Raw genomic sequence first — 25980 nt, 5'->3', positions numbered from 1 at the left:
GGCCGGGAACCACTTCTTATTAAAGTGAAGAAATGCATTTGAAGTTAAAATACACTATTTCAGAAATACTTTGCTGCAAAAGATACATCAAATGCATTCGTCAGAAGTGCAGTTATTGACAATCAAAGGTCACCTGTGATCCCCTTCATGGTGGTCCCACTCCTTCTTCAATGCCTTGCACTGCAAGAGCTATGGCAGAGTGGCGTGTGCCCACAACGCTCTGTCTACTGAGTGTCTCCATGGCATAATACACCTTTAGTTTGATCTTCAATGTTAATGGAGATGCCACTACTTACGATTTTGGCACCTACGACATGCCAAACTTGAAGGCTATCCCACAACTTCTGGTGGAGTTTCTGTGGCGTCTCATACCTTTGCTGTACTACACTAGATAGCTATGCGTGACTTTCTCGCACTGAGTGACAAGTAGCACATTTCCTTTCGCATTTATGTCTGCGGCAATCACATAATTTCCAAGAGTTGAACAAAACATCGTCTTTATATTCACTCATAACAAGCTTCGACAATGATGGCGACACAGCCTGAAGGTGTGCAACTCGGGATGCAAGCGACCTCTTCCAGTCGGTTGTTGGTGCTTGAGCAAGCTCGCCGCCCACCTGGAGCCACGTCCCCCACAGAGACCACTCAAAACATGTGGTTGTTCTTAGCGAGTGGACTCGCTGCAGTATCTATGTTACATAGTAGACACAGCTAGTGTGTTTCCTATATGCACGACAGGACTGGAGAGAGCGCTCGCACTCATGTGCTCCAGTCTGGCCATGCTGCAGACCTGCTTTGTCCTGCATCTGCTTGACCGATAGATAGTAGCCACATCCAAATTGCGCATTTAGAAGCACTGTCATTAGCTCAATATTGATACATGCATATTGCGTGTTTCTTGTGGACAATGCCCGCGGGCGCCCCAACGAAGATGACGAACGCTCGCTGGCTCTCGAGCTGTCGGCTGAACTGGCCAGCGCTGCAGTTATCCTTTGTAAATAGTAGTCTCCAGTTCTTAATCCTTTGGTCGCATAACAATATGAAGCTATGTATGTCGCCAATATGCAGTGACCACAGTTCCTACGTAGGCGGCTGTGGCCGAGCATGAGCACATGATAGTCAGCTTCTTCCAGAAGTATGTCATATTTATCGAAGTTTGAAACACTGATTCTCGTTTACTTCAGCCTCTTTTGTAAACTGCATCAATAAATATACACAGCAACAGCAAGAAGAAGTTCACTAATCCAAACGCCATTTTGATTTATGTCAGCTATCGGCCAATCATCATCATCAGCCTGGTTACGCCCACTGCTGGGCAAAGGCCTCTCCCATACTTCTCCAACAACCCCGGTCATGTACTAATTGTGGCCATGTCGTCCCTGCAAACTTCTTAATCTCATCCGCCCACCTAACTTTCTGCTGCCCCCTGCTACGCTTCCCTTCCCTTGGAATCCAGTCCATAACCCTTAATGACCATCGGTTATCTTCCCTCCTCATTACATGTCCTGCCCATGCCCATTTCTTTTTCTTGATTTCAACTAAGATGTCGTTAACTCGCGTTTGTTCCCTCACCCAATCTACTCTTTTCTTATCTCTTAAAGTTACACCCATCATTCTTCTTTCCGTAGCTCGTTGCGTCGTCCTCAATTTAAGTAGAACCCTTTTCGTAAGCCTCCAGGTTTCTGCCCCGTAGGTGAGTACTGGTAAGACACAGCTATTATACACTTTTCTCTTGAGGGATAATGGCAACCTGCTGTTCATGATCTGAGAATGCCTGCCAAATGCACCCCAGCCCATTCTTATTCTTCTGATTATTTCCGTCTCATGATCCGGATCCGCCGTCACTACCTGCCCTAAGTAGATGTATTCCCTTACTACTTCCAGTGCCTCGCTACCTATTGTAAATTGCTGTTCTCTTCCGAGACTGTTAAACATTACTTTAGTTTTCTGCAGATTAATTTTTATACCCACTCTTCTGCTTTGCCTCTCCAGGTCAGTGAGCATGCATTGCAATTGGTCCCCTGAGTTACTAAGCAAGGCAATATCATCAGCGAATCACAATGGCAGCGCTCTATGAGAATCTGCCCGCTGACGCCAGGGGGCAGCCACCGGCAGCCCCTGAAGGGGTGAGGAGAAGGGCTCTGTTGAAAACAATGTTTGAGGAAAAGGGGACTGTGATCTGCTTGTGAGCCCCACGCACCATGCAGGAGCGCAAATTTGGCTGAGATACTCATAGCAGCGTATGCTATCCACAGAATGTATCTTTTCACCACACCAAAAGGGGTGGTTCAGGGCCCCTTTAACATCAGATGAGAGCAACAAAACAGTTTTCATATCTCGCACTACTGTGCTACTTAACAGGCCTATTTAAGAGCAACTGCTTGGTTGGCCTTAAGCACCTCAAATATCTTGTGGCGTGTGTCAAATGAACTGTTACATACCAACATCAAAAAGCCTGATTGTTGTCTCAGTTTCCTGTCAAGTCTATATACATGGCATCATTAAGACCTTACCAAGTGAAACAAAGCACCTTTGATTAAGTTATCATGCAGAAAGGTGCTCTGCAAGCTTACTCGTTTCCCTTGGCTGCAGATAACAATGCTTCACAAATTGCCACAGTAGGGCGTGTGGTCAGGTTTGGTCAACAGTGGGCACTTGAAGCAGCTGCCACACACATGACCCTTGATGACCTACTCTGTGCGGACATAATCTTTGACAAGCTTGTGGACTTTTATTTAATTCCAGTCAGCTTCTGTCCCAACATATTTGTCCTAGAGAAAGTGTAATGTATGTACTCTGCTATAGACGAGCATTACACTGAATATGCTGAGTACTGAATGTTTGAGAGCCATAGTCATATTTCTTTCTAAAGTTTTTCCGTTTGCCAACCCAACCAGGGCCAGGCGAACAAGGTGCGACCCTTGGGTGTCATCGTGTCGCTGGGCACTGGCAAAGTACCTGTGGTGCCAGTGACGGTCATTGACATGCTCCACATGGGCACAGGCATCCTGGGTGCTGCCAAGATGGCCTTCGGAGCTAAGGCACTCGGACAGCTCATCATCGACCAGGTGACAGGCGTATAGCTTTGTTCTCGTGAGGTAGATGTTTTGGACAGCCTGTTATGGTTAGCAACCATTGAACCACCTCACTTTCTCCCAATTTTCTTCTGCACCAGTAGACCAATTTAGTCAAGCTCAGTCCTTTCCAAAGAAGCTACTTAGGTGGCTTGTTACTTACAGTGCACACTTCAAACACGGACAAAGAAGAGAGACGATGCATTTGCACTACATAACAAGGAAAAATGTTTTTTAGAAGTATCTAACCGTTAAAAATATCCTATTATCTTGTTTTACCACTCTTCTGTCTTGTTTCGCTTTTGGTTGAGGGAATGTATGGTGTGTGGGTGTGCGCATGTGCGATTTTTTCTATTTATATGACTGTTCAAAAGCAATAAACATTTAGTCGTGAGTCAGCACTCATGTATCGTCTCTCTTCTTTGTCCATGTTTGAAGTGCGTGCTGTAAGTAATATTGCAGATGTACCGACTCGCCCAGCTAGCTACTGTACTTAGGTGCCACCTTCCTTGGTCTGCGAGAAAGTGCATGAATACCTTAAGACACACAATGAGCACTTTGAATACATTGTACAGTGCAATGTCATCTGTACACTGCAGGTTGCCGAGATCTCCCTTTATAGTCCGCCCCAATCTGACATTTTGAATTTCCTTATTTGCATGCTCCTCTGCTGTCCTATGCGTTGATCTAGCCTGCTCTCATTATGGCATACTTGACAATGTGTGAACTTCAAAATTCGTAAAATCGCATGGACACGACACTGAGGGGGTAGGAAGAAAATAGCACGCACTTTTTCAAAGCTTGCACTACGCAGGTGCTTTTGCCAGGGGTACATAAAGACTTTATTAATGAGGATTTAACTTTAGGTGCAGCATACAAACAGCAACAAATTTGGCACAGCAAGTACTGAAAAGCAGTGCAGTGCTTTTTGATTAGAGTGACTTTCTCAGCAACTTGTTTTTCTCTGCTTCCGCAACTTGTCTGCATAAACTTGCTCAAAGCAAGTATACCCCTCTTGTGTCCTTCCACCATAAGAAGGCTTCCAACAAAAGGTTGTGAGAATAAATAGTGAAACATTTTCACAAGCAGAATTTATATTTTAAGAAATTTGATGTAAAATTTAAATTGTAAAATGGGCCCTAGTTTATAAATTCTGTAGATTCGAGAGTTGGTAGGTATGCCATGAGCTTTCATATGCTAGGCTTTGTGGAGGCTGATGTGTTTTGCAGCTTGGTTATAAAAGCGGTTTGTAATCCTTTCGAAACTAAGGTGGGCAGGGCTGTGACATTCCTCAGAGCTTGGCACAGCCAAGAACAGGCTAATTCTTGCGCATCGTGTAGCTGCACAAATAATGGACATGTACAAGAAGAGGAAATACAAGCGCCGAACAAATATGGACGAAAAGCAAACAAAACTTATTACAGAGATACCCATACACCAAATACATGTGGTCACACGTGGTCACACGTGGTTGAGGTAGGCACAGTCTTCCTTGAGAATAAATGAGGGATATACTTCAACTATCTATCTCTTGGGTACACCGATTCTTTTTGTCCGTGTTTGTTCTTTGCACTGCATCATGATGAATGTAATCCAACTTGTCCAATTCTCTGTTCTTGTGTACGTGAGTATGAACGTAAGCGCTGATGAGTATGAGCATATGTGGGTGCTGGTAAGTATGAATGTAAGTGAGTATTGGAAATATTGGTGAGTGAGCATTCACTTATTGTGCCGATCTACGCACGCAGGCCACACAAGCCAATGGCCGGCTCGTTGACCGGGCACAGGCCTGGTGCCACACAATCAACGTGCCCTACTTCCGCCTCAACGCCCCCATATCCGCGGATGTGTGCCTCAATGAGACCGACAACAAACTGCTTGTTCGGGTGCTCTGGGAGACTCTAGTCTACATGCGAGCTCGTCGCGCCGAACTCGATGAACTCGCTGAGCTTCTTCGGCCCTGAGCGACTTGGGGCAATGGATGCTCAAAATCCTGTTCCATCACATGATGCCACCACCTCTGGCCCTAGGCCAGCCACCTGACACGGCTTGTGCAGATCAGAAGGGGTAGTGTGATGCTTCTGGCCTTTCCATCCTGAGCATCACCGATATGTGGCTGCTAAGCAGTCAGCTAAGGCTGGGTGCCACTTGGGCTGTTGTTTCAAATTATGTCGATTTATTGTTTGTTATATAATTATATAGAAGGATTAACAAATTCTTCATTTATTTTCCCGTGGTGTAATAGGCACGTAGTCAGAAACAATATTTTTTTTTTCTAAATCAACCACTCAGTTCTATGTATACTGAAAGGCCTTGCCTGTATTTATGTTTGCTCTCAAGTGTCCTTGATGGCCACATGTAAAATTCTACAGAATTCCATGTCCGAGTGCTTGTTTACAGAATGCTCTCAGATTTTCGTAATTTATGTACCCCATACAATTTTTTAAAACTTGCGCATTTAAAGCTTGCGCACCCTCTATGTGCTAGTGAATTTTGCATATGAGTTGACATGTAGCTTGAATTTGCTATCACTGTTCAGTACAGTTGAAGGTTCTTGGGACTAGCATCTTTTAATGTGCCTCAGTAGACTAAACAGATTCTTTGCATTATTTATTTACAAAAATAAAACCAGGTTTGATGCAGTAAGCCTGCTGTGAAGTTGCTTATTGCATTGTCTTCTTCTTTGTACCTCATGGCTAACTCCGGCCAAAAATCCGATTTGCATAAAAAGTGCACATCTGCAAATATTGCTGGGCAAAGGATTTGCTGTGCAAAGCATGTGCTGTCTGCAACAATTTGCTGTCAGTGTTGAATGAAAAAAAAGCACAGATTCAATCTACTTTAGCGCACTCAATACTCTCAAGCTGTGACGAGCTAATGTTCTAGATTGCTATATGACTGCCTTATGTGATTTGCATTCTATCTAGCAGTACAGAACCAGCATTGAGCTTCTGTTGCTACTGTGGGTGTGTTTCAAGCTAAGTAGTTGCCATGCCATGAGGTTTGACAACTCCTGCAAGCTGCTGTAATGATAAGGTTGGATGTGATGGCGTGAGTGTTCAGATGAACACAGTTGGAGGAGGATTCAGACTTTTTTTTTATTTCAAGAAACTTTTTATGATATAGCAAAGTCCCTCCACACACATTAGAACCGAGCTTATGTTTTTCAACGCATGCCTTTGTTTCAGCATGAAAAGTCTTTAACTGAGACAAGGTGGAAAGCTTGCCATTCTTGTTTGTCTGGCGGGCTTGTGCAGACAGCTGAGCGTGTCTTATTTTCATAAAGTTGCGTAAAGTAGGCTTACAAATTGTGAAAGCATAGAATTTTTTAAAAGTTAGAACATTGTGCAACTACATAAGCCACATTTCCCACCTTATCTCAGCTAAGATCTTTCTTGTGCTGAAACAAAGGCACAAACTTAAAAAATGTGGTTCCGATTTGTGGAGGGATTTTCTATGTCACATAAAAATTTTGTTGAAATAAAAAAATAACCGGAACCCCCTCCAACTGTCCTTACTTGAACACACCCAGTGGACACTGCGCCTGAGATGCAATCAGCCATGGGAGCTTTCTGAGCTTTGACTAGTTGTTATACATGTGGAGTGAGAATGACTTGCATCACATTGCAACACATTTGTTCCAGAATCACGAAATATGGTGACTTGCGCCTCACGCCGAGTACACCACAGATCAGACATGGCTCACTGCCTTGTTTCACTTCGGATATTATCATGACCAGATGCAAGCACTTCAACTAGAGTGCAAGGCGTCAGATTGGCACAAGAAGTTAGTGACAGTAAACAACTCGGAGTGCTCATTCATTTTCTGCAATGCAGGAACAAGGAACAAGCAGTTCGCATCTAGTGAGTGAACTTTGGCCATTGCTTAAGATCTTGCATACCAAGTTTCCGCGACATTGTGATGGCTGCTAGAAAGAAGTAAGGTAGCTAGCTGGCGAGTTGGTACAACTGCATCTTCGCTTACAGCGCCGACGAACCAACAAGGACAAAGAAGAAAGGCGTAACATGAGCGCCGACTCACGATGCTGACTCATGACTCTTTGTCCTCCCTGATTCGTTCACGTTGTAAGTAAGTAAACAAATTAGAAAGAAAACAAGTGCTGTACAAAACTGCCTTTCAGTATTTTATGCATTTTAACAGCGTGGTCAGTATAGTGTGCCCCACCAGTGCTGCTACGTAGATGTAAGCAAATTTTTTTTTACTGTGCTGCTATTCTTGCCATTCAGAGCGCACCCATGTGACTACAGGGCACGCATTGTTAGTTGCCTAAGCACAAACTGCACACCGTTACGACACCTCTTTCTAAAATTGTGAAAAATTCTGCCTTAGTTACTACTGTATAACAACTTTCGACAAATGGTCCTTGTACATGCTGCCACTTGTGTATGCCGATTACATATATGCTGCTAGGTCCATCTTCACTTAGCTTGTTTGGTATTCATACCTCACGGACACTAGCGAGGTGTGTTTTTCTTGGATAGCTCCGTCTGCTGACTCTCAAATTTGCAGTTTTTCTTATGTGAGCAGTGTCTGGCTGCCAGGCCTGCTAGGACTTTTATTTTTACCTGGCAGTGTCTTGGAAGCACTGTGAGAGATGGCAGCATGTGTGCTCAGGTTTAGCGGAACTGCAACATGCGCAACCAACTTGTGGGAGTATTGACACAAACATGAAATCCTTATGCAGTGTGGTTCCTCTGTAACATGGTTGGTTATCTCCAACAAAACAGTAATGGCTAACGCTGCTCAAAACATACATAGTTTCGAAAGGCTGTGTGGCTACCACGGATTCCAGCAGATATGGCAAGAACAGTTGTTGAAATATAAATGCATGTTCTTACATATGACTGTCCTTATCTGTCTCCCATCTGCCAGAGTCCGTGACAGCAAGAAGCTCATGTCAAACTTCAGGCACCCTGCAACATTGACATCGTATTGAACTTATTCTGTGGTTCAGTCGAAGCCCACGATGTTAGCAGGGATTGCCATCATCACTGATTGAGATGTATGCGTGCCTGTCATTCTGCCCTTTCACTTTCCATGTGGTGCTCCCTTCGATTTACTGCACCATGTGCGCCACCAGTATCAGTGGAGAGCATGAGGCTACAAAGGAGATGCATGATTTTGGCAAGGTTGAAGGATGGGCCTAGACACACAAACCACAAACAGTAGTGTAGGTAGTGACATCTTGTGACAGTGTGATCAATTTTAACACATTGGACACATTACTGACCGGACTCTGAATAAAAAAAAAAAGGCTACCCTTGAGACAGTTATAACACTGCCAGCATGTTTACACGATCAGACGAGCAAAATGACGGTCATTTTAACAAGATCAATAAAAGCTTAATAAAAGCATCACAAGCTTAATAAAACAGCGCGAGAGAAACCAAAGCATGCGACAAGGGCTCTTTCTATATATTTTTTGCACTATCGTACTGATGTACAACTTGTATTAACTAAGCAGTATTTTATTTCAAGTTTCTGTTGTCATTCTTGTCGTTAATTACGTGGTCACTTTTCACGAACATGCATAAACCATCTCCTGGGCAACAAAAAGCCCGTATTTCCAGACCACACTTCATTTCTTTCGCGTAAAAACCACAATGTGCACAAAAGTTGAGAAAACACTTTGGTTGAACACAGCTTCAAGTGATAGTAATGCTTATGTGGAAGTCTACACCTTTTTGTACTTCAGTACACACCTATGCTATGCTAAGTGTTTTTCGCATATAGTATATGGGATATTTTGCCATTCAGGGTATGATCAGTTTGTGAATTGTTGCGTCATTGTTTGAGGCACTTTTATAAATTATTAATCCAGTACATTGAATGTGGTTGACTACACCCAGAATTGTTACATTTCAGACTGTTGAGAACAGAAAGAAAAAAAAATTAACTTGCATGATGACGGCGATGACACTGCAATGACACGGCACAGCATGTGTGACCAGCAGACGAATTCTGCATCTTGCACACCATTAGTGCATATCGCCGATTTACAGCTAAACACGACCACCAGTTGTGTTTGCATCAACATAGGTTTAGGCTAGCTACATCCTGGTGAATGTGGAACTTATTTTGAATCAAAGCCGGGTCGGTCACAATGATAATCATAGCTTTGGAGCAAGCAGGAACCTGTGATTATTCTGTCCACTGTTACTCGTAAAAGGGCGAGAGATAGATTCAGTGTCAGTAGTCCTTTGAAAGCTGTCCACATTTAAAGGTGCTGTTCAGCATGCTACAATGAAGAACACTTGTACAGTTTTACCTTAATTTTGATGCCTCTTCTTACATATTTATCAAGCACATCGTGCTGCATCTGCGTGTAGGACTGCATTCGCACAGGTTATCTAGCGGGCAGCTTGTCTTCACAATTTAATGAACTGTGTTGAGAGATCACTCTTTGATAGGAAGTGCCATTACCTTGCAAGCGGAGCATTTTTGCCATTAAGAGGGTGGCAAGCAGGGAGCTTCTGCAAGCTCTAAGCATGTGTGGCTATTACATTTGCCAAGCTGAGGGGGGGTGTCTTAAGCACCCTATGTACTTGCAGGTGTGCTGGACTGCTTGCACTTGCGATGCATGGAATGACCTACATATCCATCGAAAAAATTTACCTACCTTGAAATGTAAGGGACCTCTTATGCGCCATATAAAGCTTCTGTAACTTCAGCACAATGGACTTCTAGCTAGCCTGTCCTCAAGCTTTGCATTACTTCTGCTTTGGCTGGTGTGATTGACAGACGCAGGGTCATCATGCATGTATAATAGTGCATGCAAGGCATTTTCATACGGTAAGAAAGACTTTACATGTTCTAGTGTTACCATGGCTCACTTCATCTAAAGCAATGGCCTCTTGCATAAACAGCGCTGTGGCAGCGCTGTTTAGATTGTGCCTCTTTACCTCACATTGCTATGCAGATTGAGTGAACATTTTGATCATGCAATTAGTGTGCTGAAATCTTGCGTATGTAATGTTGGCAATTCAGAACATACTAGTTAGCAAGGCTTTCATGGGAACATGTAAACGTCCGTGTGCTGCTAACACATGGAAATCTTGGTTGAAATTTTCAGCTGTGAATACAACTGTACTGTGATATGTGCTGCAGTGGCTTTTCATCTGCTGGTGCTTAACTACAGATGTTTTACAGCTGCAAAATATTTGTGGCCTAGCTTGAGCTGCATGTTACTTTGTTAATTTCAAGTTTCACACAAGCCTGTCTGTTATTCCATTGTATGCACGTCCACACTTTGACCATTTTTCTGGATTCATGCATAGTTTTATTCATATCAGGCACGTACATAAAACCTATAACACACACAAAGCAGTCGTGCAACAATGAGTGTCTGCAAATGCAACAAGAGTTGCTAGGCATGTTTGCAAAGTGCATAATGTTGCAAAAGACACTGCACAGCAAAATAAAGGTTTTGCTTACAAGATATACAGAGAGAGCAGATTTGTTGGCTCCATGATATGCTCGTTTAGAAAAAATGTAGTTTACACATTAATGCAATTTGTAATGAATACTTCAGAAATGGCCAGGGTGGCGTGTGTTGTGAACATTCTCTGCATTTATATAAACAACCACGTGTGATTATAAGATCATATTTTGTTATAAACAGTGCTTTCTACACGCAGAAAGCATGATTTCAGTTGCTTTCGGTGTTGTGTTCAATTCCTGTTTCGTTTACAAAATGTTATATGTAGGTTGTGTGTGCAACCATTGTTATGGCTTTTATGTTGTTTTTGTTTTTATTTTAGTTGTATTGTGTACCTTACAGCCACAGAATTCTAGCCAATAAAAACTAAGTGCTTTCACGTATAAGAGTGACGTCTTCGTTAATCTCCTCTTTTAATCACATTTACACACCTCTCAGTCTGGCAGGATTGAGATGTTTATCAGATGACGCATCGTTGGCCTCCCATGTGGGCAATTCTGTTGACAGGAACAGAAACCAAAGACCACATATACGATGAGACATTTTACAATGCATGCAACTTCAGCAAAAGTGGTCGCTTGAAAACACAAATCTGGGTGCCTATTAATAAAACGACCACTGGTGCACAGCGGCGAGCACTAAACTATAGCACTTTCGTTTATTGTCGCTACAGTATGCTAGTCTGAGAATTTGCTGTGCTAATGCAAAAACATGAGCCAACCAGACATGGGGGCTACAGCATTCTTTTGCTGAGCATGCAGTGCTGTGGCCTTGGGGCCCACATTACAATGGGGGGCACGATGCTGCAATGATAGCGTGCAGAGTTTTGGGTGCATGTTAAAAGCACCCCAGGTGGCCAAAATAAAAACCACAGCCCCCCCACTACAGCCTTTCTCATAGCCATTAAGTCGCCTTGGGATGTTAAACCCCATAATTAATTTTAGCCCTATTTCAACAGGTACAACTTTTTGTTGGTGAAAGTCGGCTGAAGTTTGAACACAGGTGCTCTAGAGGAGGGCACCACAACCTTCGCTGCTGCTTGATGGTGAGCTAAAACGTGTACTTTGTTTCAATGCCTCCACATATGCAATGATGAACAAGTTGCAAGAAGGCTGTACATGCGTTGTGCCATGGGTGTGCTATATGAGATCCCACGTGGCAAGGTCTATACATAGGCCAGACAGGACATCACATGAATGACCACGCATGGAAGCATGAGCTGACAAAGATAATGAAGTGGCTAGTTTACCTGTTCACTCTTCTGCCTGCAAGAGTGAGCCACGGCTTGGGAGTATACCAAAATTTTAGGACAGGGCAAAACAGGGCAAAAACACAAGTGCTCAAGCTGCGTTGAAAGCCTACGAGTGCATTATGAAAAGAAGGAATGCATGCGTTAGTGATGCTACCGCATCACTGTTTTGCACCAAAGTATTTTTGTTAGATGGGACAAGTTGCCACTTCGATAATCAAATTCTGTGAACATACCCCTTGGTTTATACATCCATGCATGCACAGTTAAAGCTGACTTGCAGCTATATTTTGTGGTTCCATCAGCTCCAATAAACAACTTGGTAGTCTTGCTTTTTCCCAACATCGCGCAGTTCTCAATAGATACAAACGAACTAGTTCCTCAGCATGGCAATGGCCACACATAAAGGAAGCAATGATCTCCTGGCTTGAGGAAGTCATCGCAATGCAAGTAGAAAAGATACAAAGTTGGGAAAACTGTCCTGTTTTCTGTTTCATGTGTCTAATTTGCATTCCCCAAATAGCAACTAACTTGCCTACTTCCGGGATCTGATGGCAACAGTGCCAAGATTAAGTACCTTCCTGGCTGACCTTATTCACAAAGCAGCTTCAGTAAAAGCCCTGTACTTGAACCTGCTGCATAGATGTGGCCAGGTAACATCACGCTAGACAGATCTCTCATCTAGCAAATTTTCAGAGCAAAGCTCGAACGCAGTGAAATGCTTCACTCGCTCATATGCGCTCAACATAAAACAAGCGATAACACTTATGTCATTCTGGAACGTCACACACCACTGTATCTGCTAAGCACGGTGAAAGACCTTGCGTTTTGCTGCCATGAGCACTTTCAAGATGCAGAACAGCAGGAAAATAATAGTTTAAGGACATCATTTGCTGCCCTCTTTCTGACTTCACAAGTCACATTACAACCCATGCTGAATCCAATGCATAGTTTGGGAGACAATGGCATGTAAAATCAGCAACACGCCATCAAGTGAGCCAACTGTGAAGCATTGGCTATATTGTGCTAGTCTCTGTACAAACAAATAGCAAGCAAACACCAAGCAAACACCAAGCAAACACCAAGCAAACACCAAGCAAACACCAAGCAACCAATTTGGTCGTACTTGCAGTTGTACTCACCCAAGGGTGATGCAGTTCGCCAAGGTGACTGACAACCTGAAAAATATGTCAATAGAAACACTTGCTTCACTTAAATTTATTGCAGCACAATACAAAAAAAAAAGTTTTAGCTTGGTACAGTATTAGTAGTGCAAGCTGAAACATGAATGGCAAGAATGCTGCATTATTGGCTTGACAGGTTAATGTTCTTAACTAGCTGCTTTCTTAGTGGTAATTTTTTTGTCCGATTTGCTAATTTGCTAATATAGAGAGATTTGATATCATTTGCCAATTCATGAGATCAGTGCTAGAACTCAAACTGTGTGGTGTGCTAGCTGGAGAGGTTGGGAGCTACCCATCAAGGTTTCATGAGGTCAGTACTCTGAAGAATTAATTTCTGTTGGTGGGCCTTGAGGAAAGAGCGGGCCATTCACATTGAAAAATTTTGTATATGTAGTGATCCCACAAATGATGTCACCGATAATGCAGGTCAGGCAGAGAGGTAAGCAGTTGCCAGTCCTACAAAAGCTATGCTGGACTGAAATGTGCGTGATTTCACTGCTTCCTTCAAGTTCATAGGAATGCTTGATTCTCTAACTTTCCCTGAAGTCTGTTTTTCTTGTACAATAGTCACTCACCAGCGCAGTAGTATTTTTCTTGCAGATTTCAGTGAAATTTTGAAGACTCACTAGCGTTCATAAAGAGGAATTTTGAAAACAATGGAGGCACTGCTACAGGAGTCTTTCTCACATATATATGCAGCAACACAATGCATTCAGCTTACAGCTATGGCAAAAAATTTGTAAAATAACGGACAATAGATAAAACAGCTAGTGTCCAAACTTCCATGTGTCAGAGAGTGTAGCTTATTGGTAGTATTCTCTATCTGCTACAATGTTAAAAATTTAACTACAACGGTGTGGCAGCATTTGTAATGTCAATGCACCTTACTCCCAACAATCCCTGGCCTCAGCAGTTGGACTCTCTTCACTTCTCTTCTCCTAGCTGTTCCTTCTCTAATTTCTCCCATTCTGTCCACATTTTAGCCCACCCTGCAGTGGTGGCCAATGTTCAGGTGTCGTCTAGGCCGTTATGGTGTAGACAGCAGAATTTTCCTCTCCCTTTTGTTCTTCTAACAACTACAAATAGAAATTTATCCTGAATTTACACATTCTGAGCACTAGAGTTTGCCGCCGGCTTGGTATTACCAACATTGCTCAAAACAGGATCCCTTGTGCTCTCATCCAAGCACGGACAGGAGTAACATGGTCGAATGGAATAGCCCACTATGCTACACTCAAAATTCATTTAAAATTGCACAATCCACTATATCCATACTTTTGCTGCTAAACATGGCTGAAATACACTAAAATGGCAACACTGCGTTAACCAATTTGCCACAAGCCATAATTATGGCAGGTTGAACAGGCTTGGGTAGACAGGTTTTATAGGATCACTATGCTAAATAGTATAGCTGCAACACTTGCTGACTTAAAATGGCCGAGTGCCAACAACCAAGGAAACCACGCACCTTTTTCATGGCAAGCATAGTCAAGGCTGTTCCAACCATGACTGACTTTCGACAAGCACGTGAGGCAAACATTTGACGCAGCTTGGATGGCCTGCACACAGTATGCTACGCAAAGAATGGAGTGCAAAATGACAATTGTGCTAGAGCACATGAATGAGCATTCTCATTTACGACCAATGACCAAATGCACAAAAGAGCTGCTATTTGGCGCATTTGCCCTCCAACCAGTAGACCAACCTCGTGGTGGTCCTTAGCGAAATTAATGATAGCTCTGGTTGGACACATGTGGTGCTGCATTTACTTTTTGGCATTCTATTACCTTATAAAATCCTGATATCCCCATGCCATGTGACAGGCACAAGAAGTATTCAACAAGACAGAGCCTTCGGTCCAGTTACAGAGACACCATCACATCCATTGCTCAATAAACTGATAAACATACAGTTGAACTTTGTTATAACAAAATTGCATCTGGCACGAAAATACCTTCACTATATCCTATGCTCATTCTAAGCATATATTTGTTACTTGCTGATGTTATCCGATAATTAATTTATATTCATGTTGGTTATATCGAGATTTGACTTTGGAGACCACTCAGTTGCAACAATATGCCCCCCCCACCTTCACCTTTTTCTCACAGCACAAGTAAATCAACTTTCAGACTGTTCTGCAGCACTCAAACCACACAAATCAACAAGAAAGGCAAAAAAATCCACTGTCCATCCAGGATTGCTCTAAGCTGAAAGTGCGAAGGACTGTGTGCCCACACACCCAGCACGGCAAGTTCGTACACACAGCAAGTCTGGAAACTTCCTCATGGCTGTGAGTGGAACTTCAGTTGCCATTTAGAAGTATCAGAACTGCAATCCAACTCTTCCATTCATGCCAAAGGCTTAGAAAAGAACTGCAGAAAAGAGTGTCACTTCATGAGAGTGCATAGAAACATTGGGTAGACAAAGATCAATGTGTGTTCAGCACCAGCTATCAAATACGCCTACCTAGCACCAGGACCTCCATTAAAAGCAGGAAGCAGTGGTGAAAACTGCACAAAACCTAAATTTCTTGCCAAGCATGGCTTCTAAACATGGTGGTGTCAACCATAAATCGTAAGCCAGTGCCACACGAAGCTTATATTCTTTGCATGACGTGGCCTCAGGAGAGTAGCAATGTCCCTCAAAATGCAGGCAGATCTCAGTTACTTCAGGAAGTAAACGTGTCACATTGAACTTTTTGAGAAACGCTGGTACACTGCAAGCATTGGTCAGATTGGAGGCAGCATCATACTAGCATTTTGGTCCCAGTGACAGATGGCTAAACAGCTGCGCTGGAGCAATGAAATTTGCTAATGCCTCTGTTCTACTAGAAGATGTTATGTAAACACAGCTTCCATGCTAAACTGGGGCTTTTGTTAAAAAGATGTGCAGAATTAATAAACAGAATTTGCAACATTAGTTCACATCCTTTCATTCTTGTCCTTTCAGACAATGTCCTCACATTTCTTGAAAGAGAATCGCTCATTTCATCATCGCCCAGTCCATGCCCATTGCATGAACTCTATGCATTATACTGCCTCAATAGCACTTGTGCATATGGTAATTGCAGAAAGCCACCTAGCACTCACAGGATTGTCACTCAGCATGAAGATGAGCTCATCCACATCTGCAAATAGAAAATGAAAAATCAAAACAGCAGTGTCATATGAAGAACACGCCCACCAAGGTGTGCAAGTGTGACTGGAGAGTTGTAAGTTCATAAACAGCTGAAGTGCCTCACAAGGGCACAAGTAAACAACAGAAAGAAGGCAGCAAGTATCCTTTCATGCTGTGTTGCACAAGTAGAAATGCAATATAAAAATGCACTGCAATAAAGAGAAGGCAATTGTGAATGCTGTGTAGAGAAACAAGAAATGCTTCCACATAGTCAGTGTTCCGTAAATAAAAGTGCCAGGTGTACATGGCTCTTCCTGCTAAGCTGCTGCCTTATCTCTGCTCAAGTTTAGTTTAATACTATGTTTCTGGGCATTGCTTACCAGTTTTGTCCAAAATAAATCCAATGTGGCTGTCATCTGAGCCGATGCCACTAAAGACATTTTTAAATTTTGTCACAGTGGAATGGTGGTGCCATCTGTCATGGCTATAGAGAAAGCATGGTAGTAACCATAGTAATGACAGATAGCACCACTGTTTCATTGTAATGGAAATGACATGTTTTGAGTGGCATCACCGCATACAGCCCCCACTTCTTATTGTGGCTAGTAACTAATACCCACAAACAGGTTATTAAACTAATGTTTCCTGTAAAATGTTACGTCTGTGTGAGATTTTTAATGAAGATAGACAAGCAGGAAGCACCTTCTGTGCACATCCACCATGTGCACCTTCTGCTTTTGTTTATGCAACACTGAGTATTATCGATTGTACCCAGTGCTAATTGCTGTTGTTTTCAGGGCTTGGTGCTGGTATTTTGTCAGCTTGTTCCTGTTATTTCCTTCTTAATTAGCATAATCTAGCTCCCTAAGGCATTCACTATAGCAATAAGTTTGTTAGGTTGCTGCTTGATATCTCAATGCATAAAAGCAAGCATAGCTTGTTTAGAGAGACAGGTGCTTGCCTTCCTTGCCGAATTGCCAGCTGCCACTGACAGGCACACTGACTAACCGGACACGCTTGCCCAGAGGCAGAGACTCGTCCACCTCAAATCCAAAGCCATTCTTCTCAAATATCTCAAGGTTTTCAGTGAGGACCATTTCATTAACAGCCGTGAGCTCAAGCACCTGAGGCCTGGAATTGAAAGCAATATGGATGAACACATGAGTCACACTCCACGGCCAATCATAGGTAGGCAAAATAACATCAATTCATGCCCTTAGGGCCCAGAGACCTGAAGAGAGTGGGTACAGTTCGTGTAAGTAGAAAACAAAATACAGAACTTATAACTGCAATATATATATATATATATATATATATATATATATATATATATATATATATATATATATGTAGTACCATAGTTGCAATGGCACTAGTTACAATGTTCCTGCAAATACAAGGTTAACTACTGCATCACGAAAATGTTCATTTTTGCTGACCATAACAATATTGGCAGTAAAGTGATTCAATTCTTGCGACATGCAGGGAAGGAATGACTGAAAAGATGACTTTGAAATGAGTGCATTTATGCCTACCTCATGAACATGATCAACACATAGTGAAATATAGTGCAGCAGAGGAATGAGATAATTGTATAGCACTGAATAGTGAAATAACTTATGAAATATAGTTAAATACACAATTATCCAATGAAATGATAGGTTAAGTATGCCGAGGCTGATTGTGCCCACACACAGGCAGGCGCTACCGTTTGCCTAGCTTACACTTTTTGAAAATCATGGTTTAAGAGTCAGGCACTATTTTTATAAAGGAAAACAAGTAACCTTTCCATGCAACAGTTGGTTGTTTGTTCAAGGACAACTGTCAACCAATGTGTAATCTCTGGCAATTATAGACAACAAAAAGCTGAACGAGCCAGCAAGGATTCAGTTGAAAAGTTAGGCTCAGAAAACACAGACGCATGAGGAAAGACAAAGGACAACATGCATGTAAGCCAGCCTTCAATTATCCTTCGTGAAGAACTGTCACACCTGAACTAACACCTGTGGAGAGTGCACACATGCAGCCATGATTTACAAGGTGGGAATGTCTTCCTGAAAGCATGCACAGATATTTTTTTTTTGTCTTTAATCTTTTCCACCAAATTATGACCTTCCAATTTATGGCTAGCGTTTGTGTTGTTTTCTTCATTCCTTGTGTGTTCACATTTTCAATGCCTAACTTTGGCAAGCTGTCAAAAAGCTAACAAAAGAGAAGAGAAGAATCACGCTGCAGGGTGTTTGAACATCGCACGGAGTGCAGGCACACATATAGTAGCCAGAGGAATGCAGCTATTCTGTTAACTGAAATGAAGAAGTACGCCTACATTCCACTGGAGTAGCGAGCATTCATTGTCTTCCCTGCAGAGCAACTACCTAAAGAGTAGTCGCAATGACTGCTACTTTCATTCAACCTATGTCGAGAAAAATTCCTGAACAAACGAGCAAGTCTCACAACAACTTACATGAGTAGGCGTTGTGTTTCCATGACAACGTCACGCTGGAGCATTTCAAAGTTGTACTTTTCATCAGCAGCATGCTGGTCGACGATAAAGAGGTCTTCACCAAGTTGTGTGATGATGAAACCGAGGTTAAACTACACAAGAAGCAGGGATACAGTTAGGCCACCTGCATCACAATCAGCATTAGTGAAGGGGTTAACTTGCTTGATATCTAACATGAGAGAGCTACACTTCGAGTAGATCAGTCTTAGTCACAGAGTAAGGTAGAGAGAGGCATCAACTCTGGCATCCTACAAACAAATAATAACAACAAACACATTGTGCAGTGTTGATCCTGTGCATTCAGCTTATTGCTTTGCTCTCATTCTCTGCTAAATCTCTCCCTGGCTCATGATTTCTCAAACCCTTTCAGATCATTTCAAAAGTAAGATGTCTGCTTATTTACCTCTGGCACTTAGCAGTTTTGCATGATTAACATAATTAGAAAAAGTAGGTACATAATGATACGTGAATTGTTTGAAGTATTTCACATTCGATGAAGCGTCTGTGTATAAATTATATGCCCATTAACCTAAAAAAAAGTTAAATTGATTTGATTAGCAGACTCTTTTGAATCCAGGTGTACTGCCAAATAGCGCATCTGCGTGCTGTGTATACTGATGTGCCTTCCACAATAAAGAACTAGTTGTATATGAGCACTTGTCCTGTCATCTTTCTTATATTTGTCTCCACTTCATGTTTTTCTTGTTTTACCTTTATTGACATGTACCAACTCCTTTAACAGCTTACTTTGGTAAATTAACTAGCACTTCACATTTCATGGCTTGCCCCTTCCGGGTGAACAAAGTTGGTGTTCCTGTCCCTCTTACTCATGGGTCTCAGTTCAACAAGGCTTTTTAACACTCCTTTGAGTCTTTAGTAGCTGCCTACCTCACCCACACTGAACTGCTGTTGAAACAGTTTTAAATATGACTTTCAGTAAGGTAAAATGGCAATGGCAAATGATAAAGTGACTAGCATGGAAATAAACTTTTCTGTGACGATAGAAGGCCTCACAAGTTATGGCAGACTAAGGGTAGCTTTACTTACAAGCAACAACAATGAAAATGTAAAACGACAAGGATATTTACTATGTTGCCACTTTCAAATTCCTCGGATAGTTCCAGGCTTTTTCTGGCTGTTCTTATTAAAATTTTTATGGCAGTTTATGACACTGGTTGTTAGGCACAGGAAAGAAATTTCAAAAATGTTGGTTTAAAGTTTTCCAAGTTACTACTCCAAACCCGATTTTCAACAACTAGTACTAGTAAGTAAGCTGCAAAATAGATGCAAGACACTATCAAATTTGACTGACTCAAGTGTTTCATGATATTCCAACTACCCAGCCAAGCTCACACTAAAAAACACAGCAATAGATAACATTAGTATTTTCAAACTGTATAGGTTCAGATGAAAATTTCACTTCCTTCTGGCGTGCCACCAGCTTAGCCATGACCACTGCAAGTATCTATTTCCCTTATTCAAGGTGACCGTGGTAAAAATTCTCATTTTCTTCCCTTGAACTTTCCAGAACTGACAATTTCACTGACAAAGATTTTCCAGGTCTTCCCTGACAGAATAAACACCCTGACAACCTTTTCGTTCAGTACAGACAACAGCAAACAGGTAATTGCATGTACACTTCTCCATCTAAAACAAAATGGGCCAATCAGTAAAAAAAAGAGAAACAGAGATTAAAAATCTTATGTCCTTTTGCTACACCACACCGTCCACACATGATTTCCTAGTGTAAAAATATGCGAGTGCATACAAAGCGAAAATTTTTCAACTAGAAAAACAAAAACATACCTGACCAATTATCTTCATTTCCTCAAACATGTCCTTGCTGAAAGAAAACCAAATAGCATACCACATAATTTTACAATTCAAATCACATGCTGTTCTAAGCACCACCAAAGGAAATATGCAAGCACATGACATGCAGCCTTGTTTCACACCAAGTATGCCATAATCCATAAGAGGATTATGGCAAACTGCAGACCGTTACTTAACTCACCATGTTTTTTTTTTTTTTGTTTTTTACGCAGAGCAAAGGCAGAAAATGACTCGTTTCATCTTTACGAGTGTCATAAGCCATGCATGGCGTCATAAGGTGGCAGTCATCAGTACCTTTTGCATGTGTCATGCATAAAGTGTGTGAATGTACTAGACGAGCTATGGTTTATGTTTAAGGCATGATGGCATGACACAGTGCAAGCCTCTGGCAAAATAGCACTCTCTCCGATTGCTTCCATTTTCATTTGTGGCCCTCTAAATTAAAGGAAGCAGTTCACCACTTGTGGCATAAACTATGCACGAATCACAGTACCATAGCCATTGGCAGCCATGCACCAAACTGCAGATTCGCCAAAGAAAGATGCATTTAAAATGTAAAGGCAATGTATTACTCAACTTAGTAACTACTAGATGCCAGCCTTACAGCAGCACAGAATGCACAGCAGAACAATGATAAGGTCAAACCAACCTAATCTGCCTGCTCAGCTCATTCTCAGCTGCTGCATTATCAGAAGGTGTGATGGCTGCCCGGAAGCCACGAGATAACTTTTCCACTGCAGGTTTATCTGAAGAAAAACAATTGACAGCATTCTTTTGCTCTCCCTCTGAACTATCTGCATAATACTGACATCACAACAAATAGGAAAGGTTAAAACACCATTAGTAAACATGAAACTCATTTGCATTGTTTAGAACAGTATCGTGATGAGCACTGTGATACTGATGTGCTTATGCGACATGTCTTATATTGCCAAACACAACTTCCCTATATCGTTAGTATCCTAAAACAATAAATAATGAAGTGCCCCCAGCCCCTAGAATTAGACATTTCAGTCATTAACTTTAACTTTGTCCTTTCCATTCAGAGGGGAGTGGTTACACCATCACATTGTAGCGATGGTGGAAAACCAAGCGCTGCCAGTAGTGCAACCTTAGAATACATCTCTTCATTTAGAAAACTTGTCCCCAGAAAGATGAGCAACACTCGAATCAGGACAGTAGCGAGCTCAGTCATTGGTTGTTAAATCCAATCTTGTGGCTTAAGTCGATCCAGTATTTATACACGCGTCACCATATTTTACCCGTGTAATCATAGGTGCTCACATAGATTAAAAAATGTGCAACAAAATTCATGGCACATGTGAAATCTGATTAAACACGCCTTCTCACCTCAAATTCGTAAATTTTCTCACCAAGCTTTGGATACAGAATGTGTGCCATGCACGAAAGTGATGATTCAGTAACAGCAAAAACTAAGACAGCAAAAACTAAAACAATTAACCATGGAACTACAGTCTATATTAATAAAAGTAGACATAACAAATAATATCATGTGAGAAATAAGTCAAATACTCACCAGATGAATCCCAATTCACACTGTGGATACGTTCAGCTAGGCTCTTACAACTGACGTTTAGAGGTTTTGTCTGTCTGTGGCCACCAACCTGACGATCGACTTCAACCACCTCATCCTGGAGTTTCTCGTTGTTTTCCACACTGCACAAGCTGTTGTTTTCATCTAAGTTGTCGCCACTTTCATCTTCAGCAGTTCGTTCAGATGCTAGTTCCATGGTTCCACCAAGTTTATCAACACGTTCACAGGCAGTCCTCTGCGCTACAGCCTCTTCTATAGATTTTGTGCAAGAACCAAACCGAAACCTATCCAGGGAACGAATTCCACGAGCCCCCGTTTCCTTGCCATTGAGCTTGACAGTATGCAAAGACAGGCTCCTCCTACACAGGGTATGTGGAACACGCACTGCAATTTGTCCCGCACTACCTGAAGCCAGATCTTGTGGCTGGCTCTGGCTGCCTCCTTCACTGCACCGCGCGCCTTGTGTTGTTGAATCATGCAATTCTAGAGGTGGTGAGCCACCTCTGCATTCAGTGTCGCCAGATGGTGTGAGGCTGCCGATGTTAGATGACAATTTAGCTCTCCTACGGTGACCTCCAATGCTCTCAGGTGAGCTCCAAAAACCAGCAGGGTCTTCAAGCAGCACTTCCTCATCAGAGCACAGAGGTTCGAGAGATTCGGATGTACTTGAACCTTGACTATTTGCAGAAACTGTGGATTGGGAACAGCTTGGTGAAGAGTCGGTAGCTGGAGGTGTGAATGGCAAACAGCTCTTGCTTTCAAGCCGACGAACTGAAAAGAGATTGGTGACCACTGATGTCACACATGTTCATGCAACCTCTCCTACAAGGGAGCATTTCATCACTGGCTGGCATCTGGGTGTTGGCTAGTCATGATATTTATCTGTGGTTTAAGGAGAGAATAATTGCAGCAATGGCTAACTGCAGATGGAATTTGCATAGGACATTTGACACCAATCACAAACAAAAGTTAAAAAAAACAATAATAATAATAATTAAAAGCAGTAGTTCTGACATGCCTGGTGCAATTCAGATACACAACAAGTAGCACCTATATTTCATACTGTCCAGGCAAAAAAAGAAATAGGCAGGACCACCTCATTGATGTTGTCACAATGACGTCCAAGCATATGTGCAATGTCTCGAAAGTAAAATTTCTCCAGTCATACTTTGCACTTTTTTTCCTGCATAGGCCAATGCTAGGCTGCATAAATACTGCACAATGGGGATGGGATGAGACACAGTCAACAGGAACAGAATGACTCCTGGTGCAGGCATGGTGCCAGGACTCTCCTGGCAGGTCCCTTAACCAGTGAACCCTGACCAATGTACTCTGGCTTGCCGACTGCATTGCAGAATTTAAAAAACTTGCAAGGTTGTAAAACCTCCAAATGGATACTTCAGTGACTTTATGACACACACGTGTTGCTGAAATGGCTTTTCATTCCACTGCACTGTCAGCAAAAGAGCCCAAGACTGTTAGTGGCTGACTATAGGTGCCATGCTTGATACCTTGTTCAGTCGGCAATAACATAAGAAGATGATTCAAAATGGCAGTCACTTTGGAACCCAAATCTACTTTGAGGGAGAGTGTGTGGTTGTTTAGGGTGATTTTCTCATACAGACGGGATCTCGAATGTCTGCCATGGACAAGAGTTAGCTTGTGCAACCTTGTTGAGGCACAGGTCTGCATATCATCCCTTCAAGGGCAGAGCGACAGCTGGGAATAGGTGATAATGGAATTCTCAACAGTGCTTGCCAGAAGCAAAATGTGCCAAAACTGGCACTGTGTTGTTATTGCTTACATTGAAAATTCAGCACAAGAAAGTAAGGTGAAGAAAGGGACACGATAGCACATCTCACTTTGTTTTCATCTGTTCGCCAAGCTGAATTTTTAACATAAGCCTGTACCAACTAGTACATATACCCTACTCCTTAGCATTATTTTGTGGTACTGAGCAGAAATGCCAGAGAGTCTACAGTATTCCTCAAGTCTGGTATCATGTTTAACTTGCTGTTTTGGGGCAAGAACTTGTCAATATATTTTACAGAAATCATTCTCAAGGCAATATAATTGCTTCTTAGTTGACTACTCATTTTACATCCAGCATCCAATACAACATTTCGTAGAGTCCGGATGGAGCCGGGCTTGGCTTGTAGGATTGTGGTGTTGAGTTGGGCTGAGCACATTCCATAAAGAATGCCTCAGGCCAGGCTCGTAGCTCTGACTGAGCTTTAACAAGTACTCCCGCCTGGTAAGCCTCCACTACAAACAATGGCAAATTTTCACAATCAACACACATGCAATAACCCTCACCAAACGAGGCATTTACAGCCAACAAATGCCACTTCAATTTCTCCAACTAACAGCGCAACATTTTGGTATGCTGAATTTTCCAAGAATCCAACGTAATTTCGAATTTGGTGAAAGTTCAGAGCATTCCAATATATTAGCACGGATTGCAGAAATGTGCACAAAAGCTCGACAAAATATTTTTAATGACAAATTAAGAACTTCCAAATCCGGCCCACTAATTTGCTTACTGATTAAATAAATTGAGGACAACGCAACGAGCTATGGAAAGAAGAGTGATAGGTGTAACGTTAAGGGATGAGAAAAGAGCTGATTGGGTGAGGGAACAAACACGAGTTAATGATATCTTAGTTGAAATCAAGAAAAAGAAATGGGCATGGGCAGGACACGTAATGAGGAGGGAAGATAACCGATGGTCATTAAGAGTTACGGAATGGATTCCAAGGGAAGGGAAGCGTAGCAGAGGGCGGCAGAAAGTTAGGTGGGCGGATGAGATTAAGAAGTTTGCAGGGACAACATGGCCATAATTAGTACATGACCGGGGTAGTTGGAGAAGTATGGGAGAGGCCTTTGCCCTGCAGTGGGCGTAACCAGGCTGATGATGATGATGAACGTAAGCAAGTACTAAGACCAATGAATAAGATATTCCATGCTTAAATGGCTCATTCAAATGCAGAAACCGAGCTTTTTTGTTTGGCTTACATTTGAAGCTCTGCAGAGCAGCAGATGACTTGACAGTTGAAGTGCCCAGTGCAGACAATGTTCGTTTCACAGGAGTGATAAAAGCACCCTAGAAAGAAAGGTGGAGCGAGTTTGAAACAAGCATGTAACCACAATGTGCATGTTTTTGTTGTACTTTTTTTTTTCCTGCATAAGCAGCGTTTCTTTTCCATCACTAATATATGTTTCACAATATTCCAACTTGTTCAATGTATCCTAGCAAACACGGAAAATTCTAAGGACTGCACAGTAGAGAGATTTTTTTCCTTTTTTTTTCCAGCCCATTATCAGCAGTAACTTGCATCAGTAAATGCTTGGTAATATTGCATGACTAATTAGCTGATATGCAACCAGTTATTAGCTGTTATGGCTTTAAGGCTTGTCCTGCTATTGGTGCCTTGAGCATTGCTACCTACTAGGCATTTTCTGACTAGCACTGCACTTGAGACCCAAAAATGCTGTGAAATACACAATAGTTCCCACAACAAAAGCGTTTCATGCAGGATTTACATCTCCATAATCTAATGGATCTACGTCTGAATAATGGTAGACTTTGCAAGTGTTTGCTTGTATTGCAAGAATACTTTTGCATGTTATCTCTAAGAAGGTCCCCAAAGCGTAACTTTGTACCTTTTATTAAGATCAGGCTGAAACAGCTCAAGCACAGCAATACTGTATAGGTTGAATAAGTTTCTAAAGTGATGTTCATAACCAATGTTCCATCGGCTTTTGAAATACTGAGCCAAGATAATGTAACGAATCTATTCCAGTGCTATTCTTTTTCATGCTTCATCAGTGGTCTGAGCAGTGCTCTGCCCATGTTATTAGTAAGAATGGTCGCTCACGAGTGGTGAATGATAAGAAATGAACAGAATCAAGCAAGAGGAACCCTTACATTATACCTGCCCAGCTTACAATGGCTATGACATGCAGCGTCTCTAAGGTATTGATCCAGTTAGATGCCAGAAG

At 42.1% G+C, this 25980-nt stretch overlaps 2 protein-coding genes across 10 annotated transcripts in view; one reads left to right on the top strand and one right to left on the bottom strand.

The window, feature by feature from the left end:
* iPLA2-VIA (calcium-independent phospholipase A2 VIA) overlaps positions 1-10920 on the top strand; it is a 39325-nt gene extending 28405 nt beyond the window's left edge. For all 6 annotated transcript variants that reach the window (XM_055067738.1, XM_055067739.2, XM_055067735.2 and 3 more), the window contains 2 exons: positions 2898-3068; positions 4823-10920. In XM_055067738.1, the coding sequence (XP_054923713.1) occupies positions 2898-3068; positions 4823-5038 (387 nt within the window). In that variant the 3' untranslated portion in view covers positions 5039-10920. The remainder of the gene's footprint in view (positions 1-2897; positions 3069-4822) is intronic.
* Pms2 (mismatch repair endonuclease PMS2) overlaps positions 7902-25980 on the bottom strand; it is a 66028-nt gene continuing 47949 nt past the window's right edge. For 3 of the 4 annotated variants that reach the window (XM_055067733.2, XM_072289899.1, XM_055067734.2), the window contains 10 exons: positions 24994-25081; positions 21961-22749; positions 21073-21169; positions 20397-20433; positions 18552-18682; positions 17049-17218; positions 16060-16097; positions 14436-14540; positions 12926-12961; positions 10353-11031 (listed from right to left, as the gene is read on the bottom strand). In XM_055067733.2, the coding sequence (XP_054923708.1) occupies positions 10969-11031; positions 12926-12961; positions 14436-14540; positions 16060-16097; positions 17049-17218; positions 18552-18682; positions 20397-20433; positions 21073-21169; positions 21961-22749; positions 24994-25081 (1554 nt within the window). In that variant the 3' untranslated portion in view covers positions 10353-10968. Of the gene's footprint in view, positions 8010-10352; positions 11032-12925; positions 12962-14435; positions 14541-16059; positions 16098-17048; positions 17219-18551; positions 18683-20396; positions 20434-21072; positions 21170-21960; positions 22750-24993; positions 25082-25980 lie in introns of those variants that run through there. The other variant, XM_050173440.3, reaches the window with a different exon arrangement.

Source organism: Dermacentor andersoni, chromosome 8 (assembly GCF_023375885.2).
Source record: "Dermacentor andersoni chromosome 8, qqDerAnde1_hic_scaffold, whole genome shotgun sequence".
Taxonomy (NCBI): Eukaryota; Metazoa; Arthropoda; class Arachnida; order Ixodida; family Ixodidae; genus Dermacentor; species Dermacentor andersoni.
The sequence above is the reverse complement of the archived record's forward strand: the minus strand, read 5'-3'. Positions and strand labels throughout refer to the sequence as shown.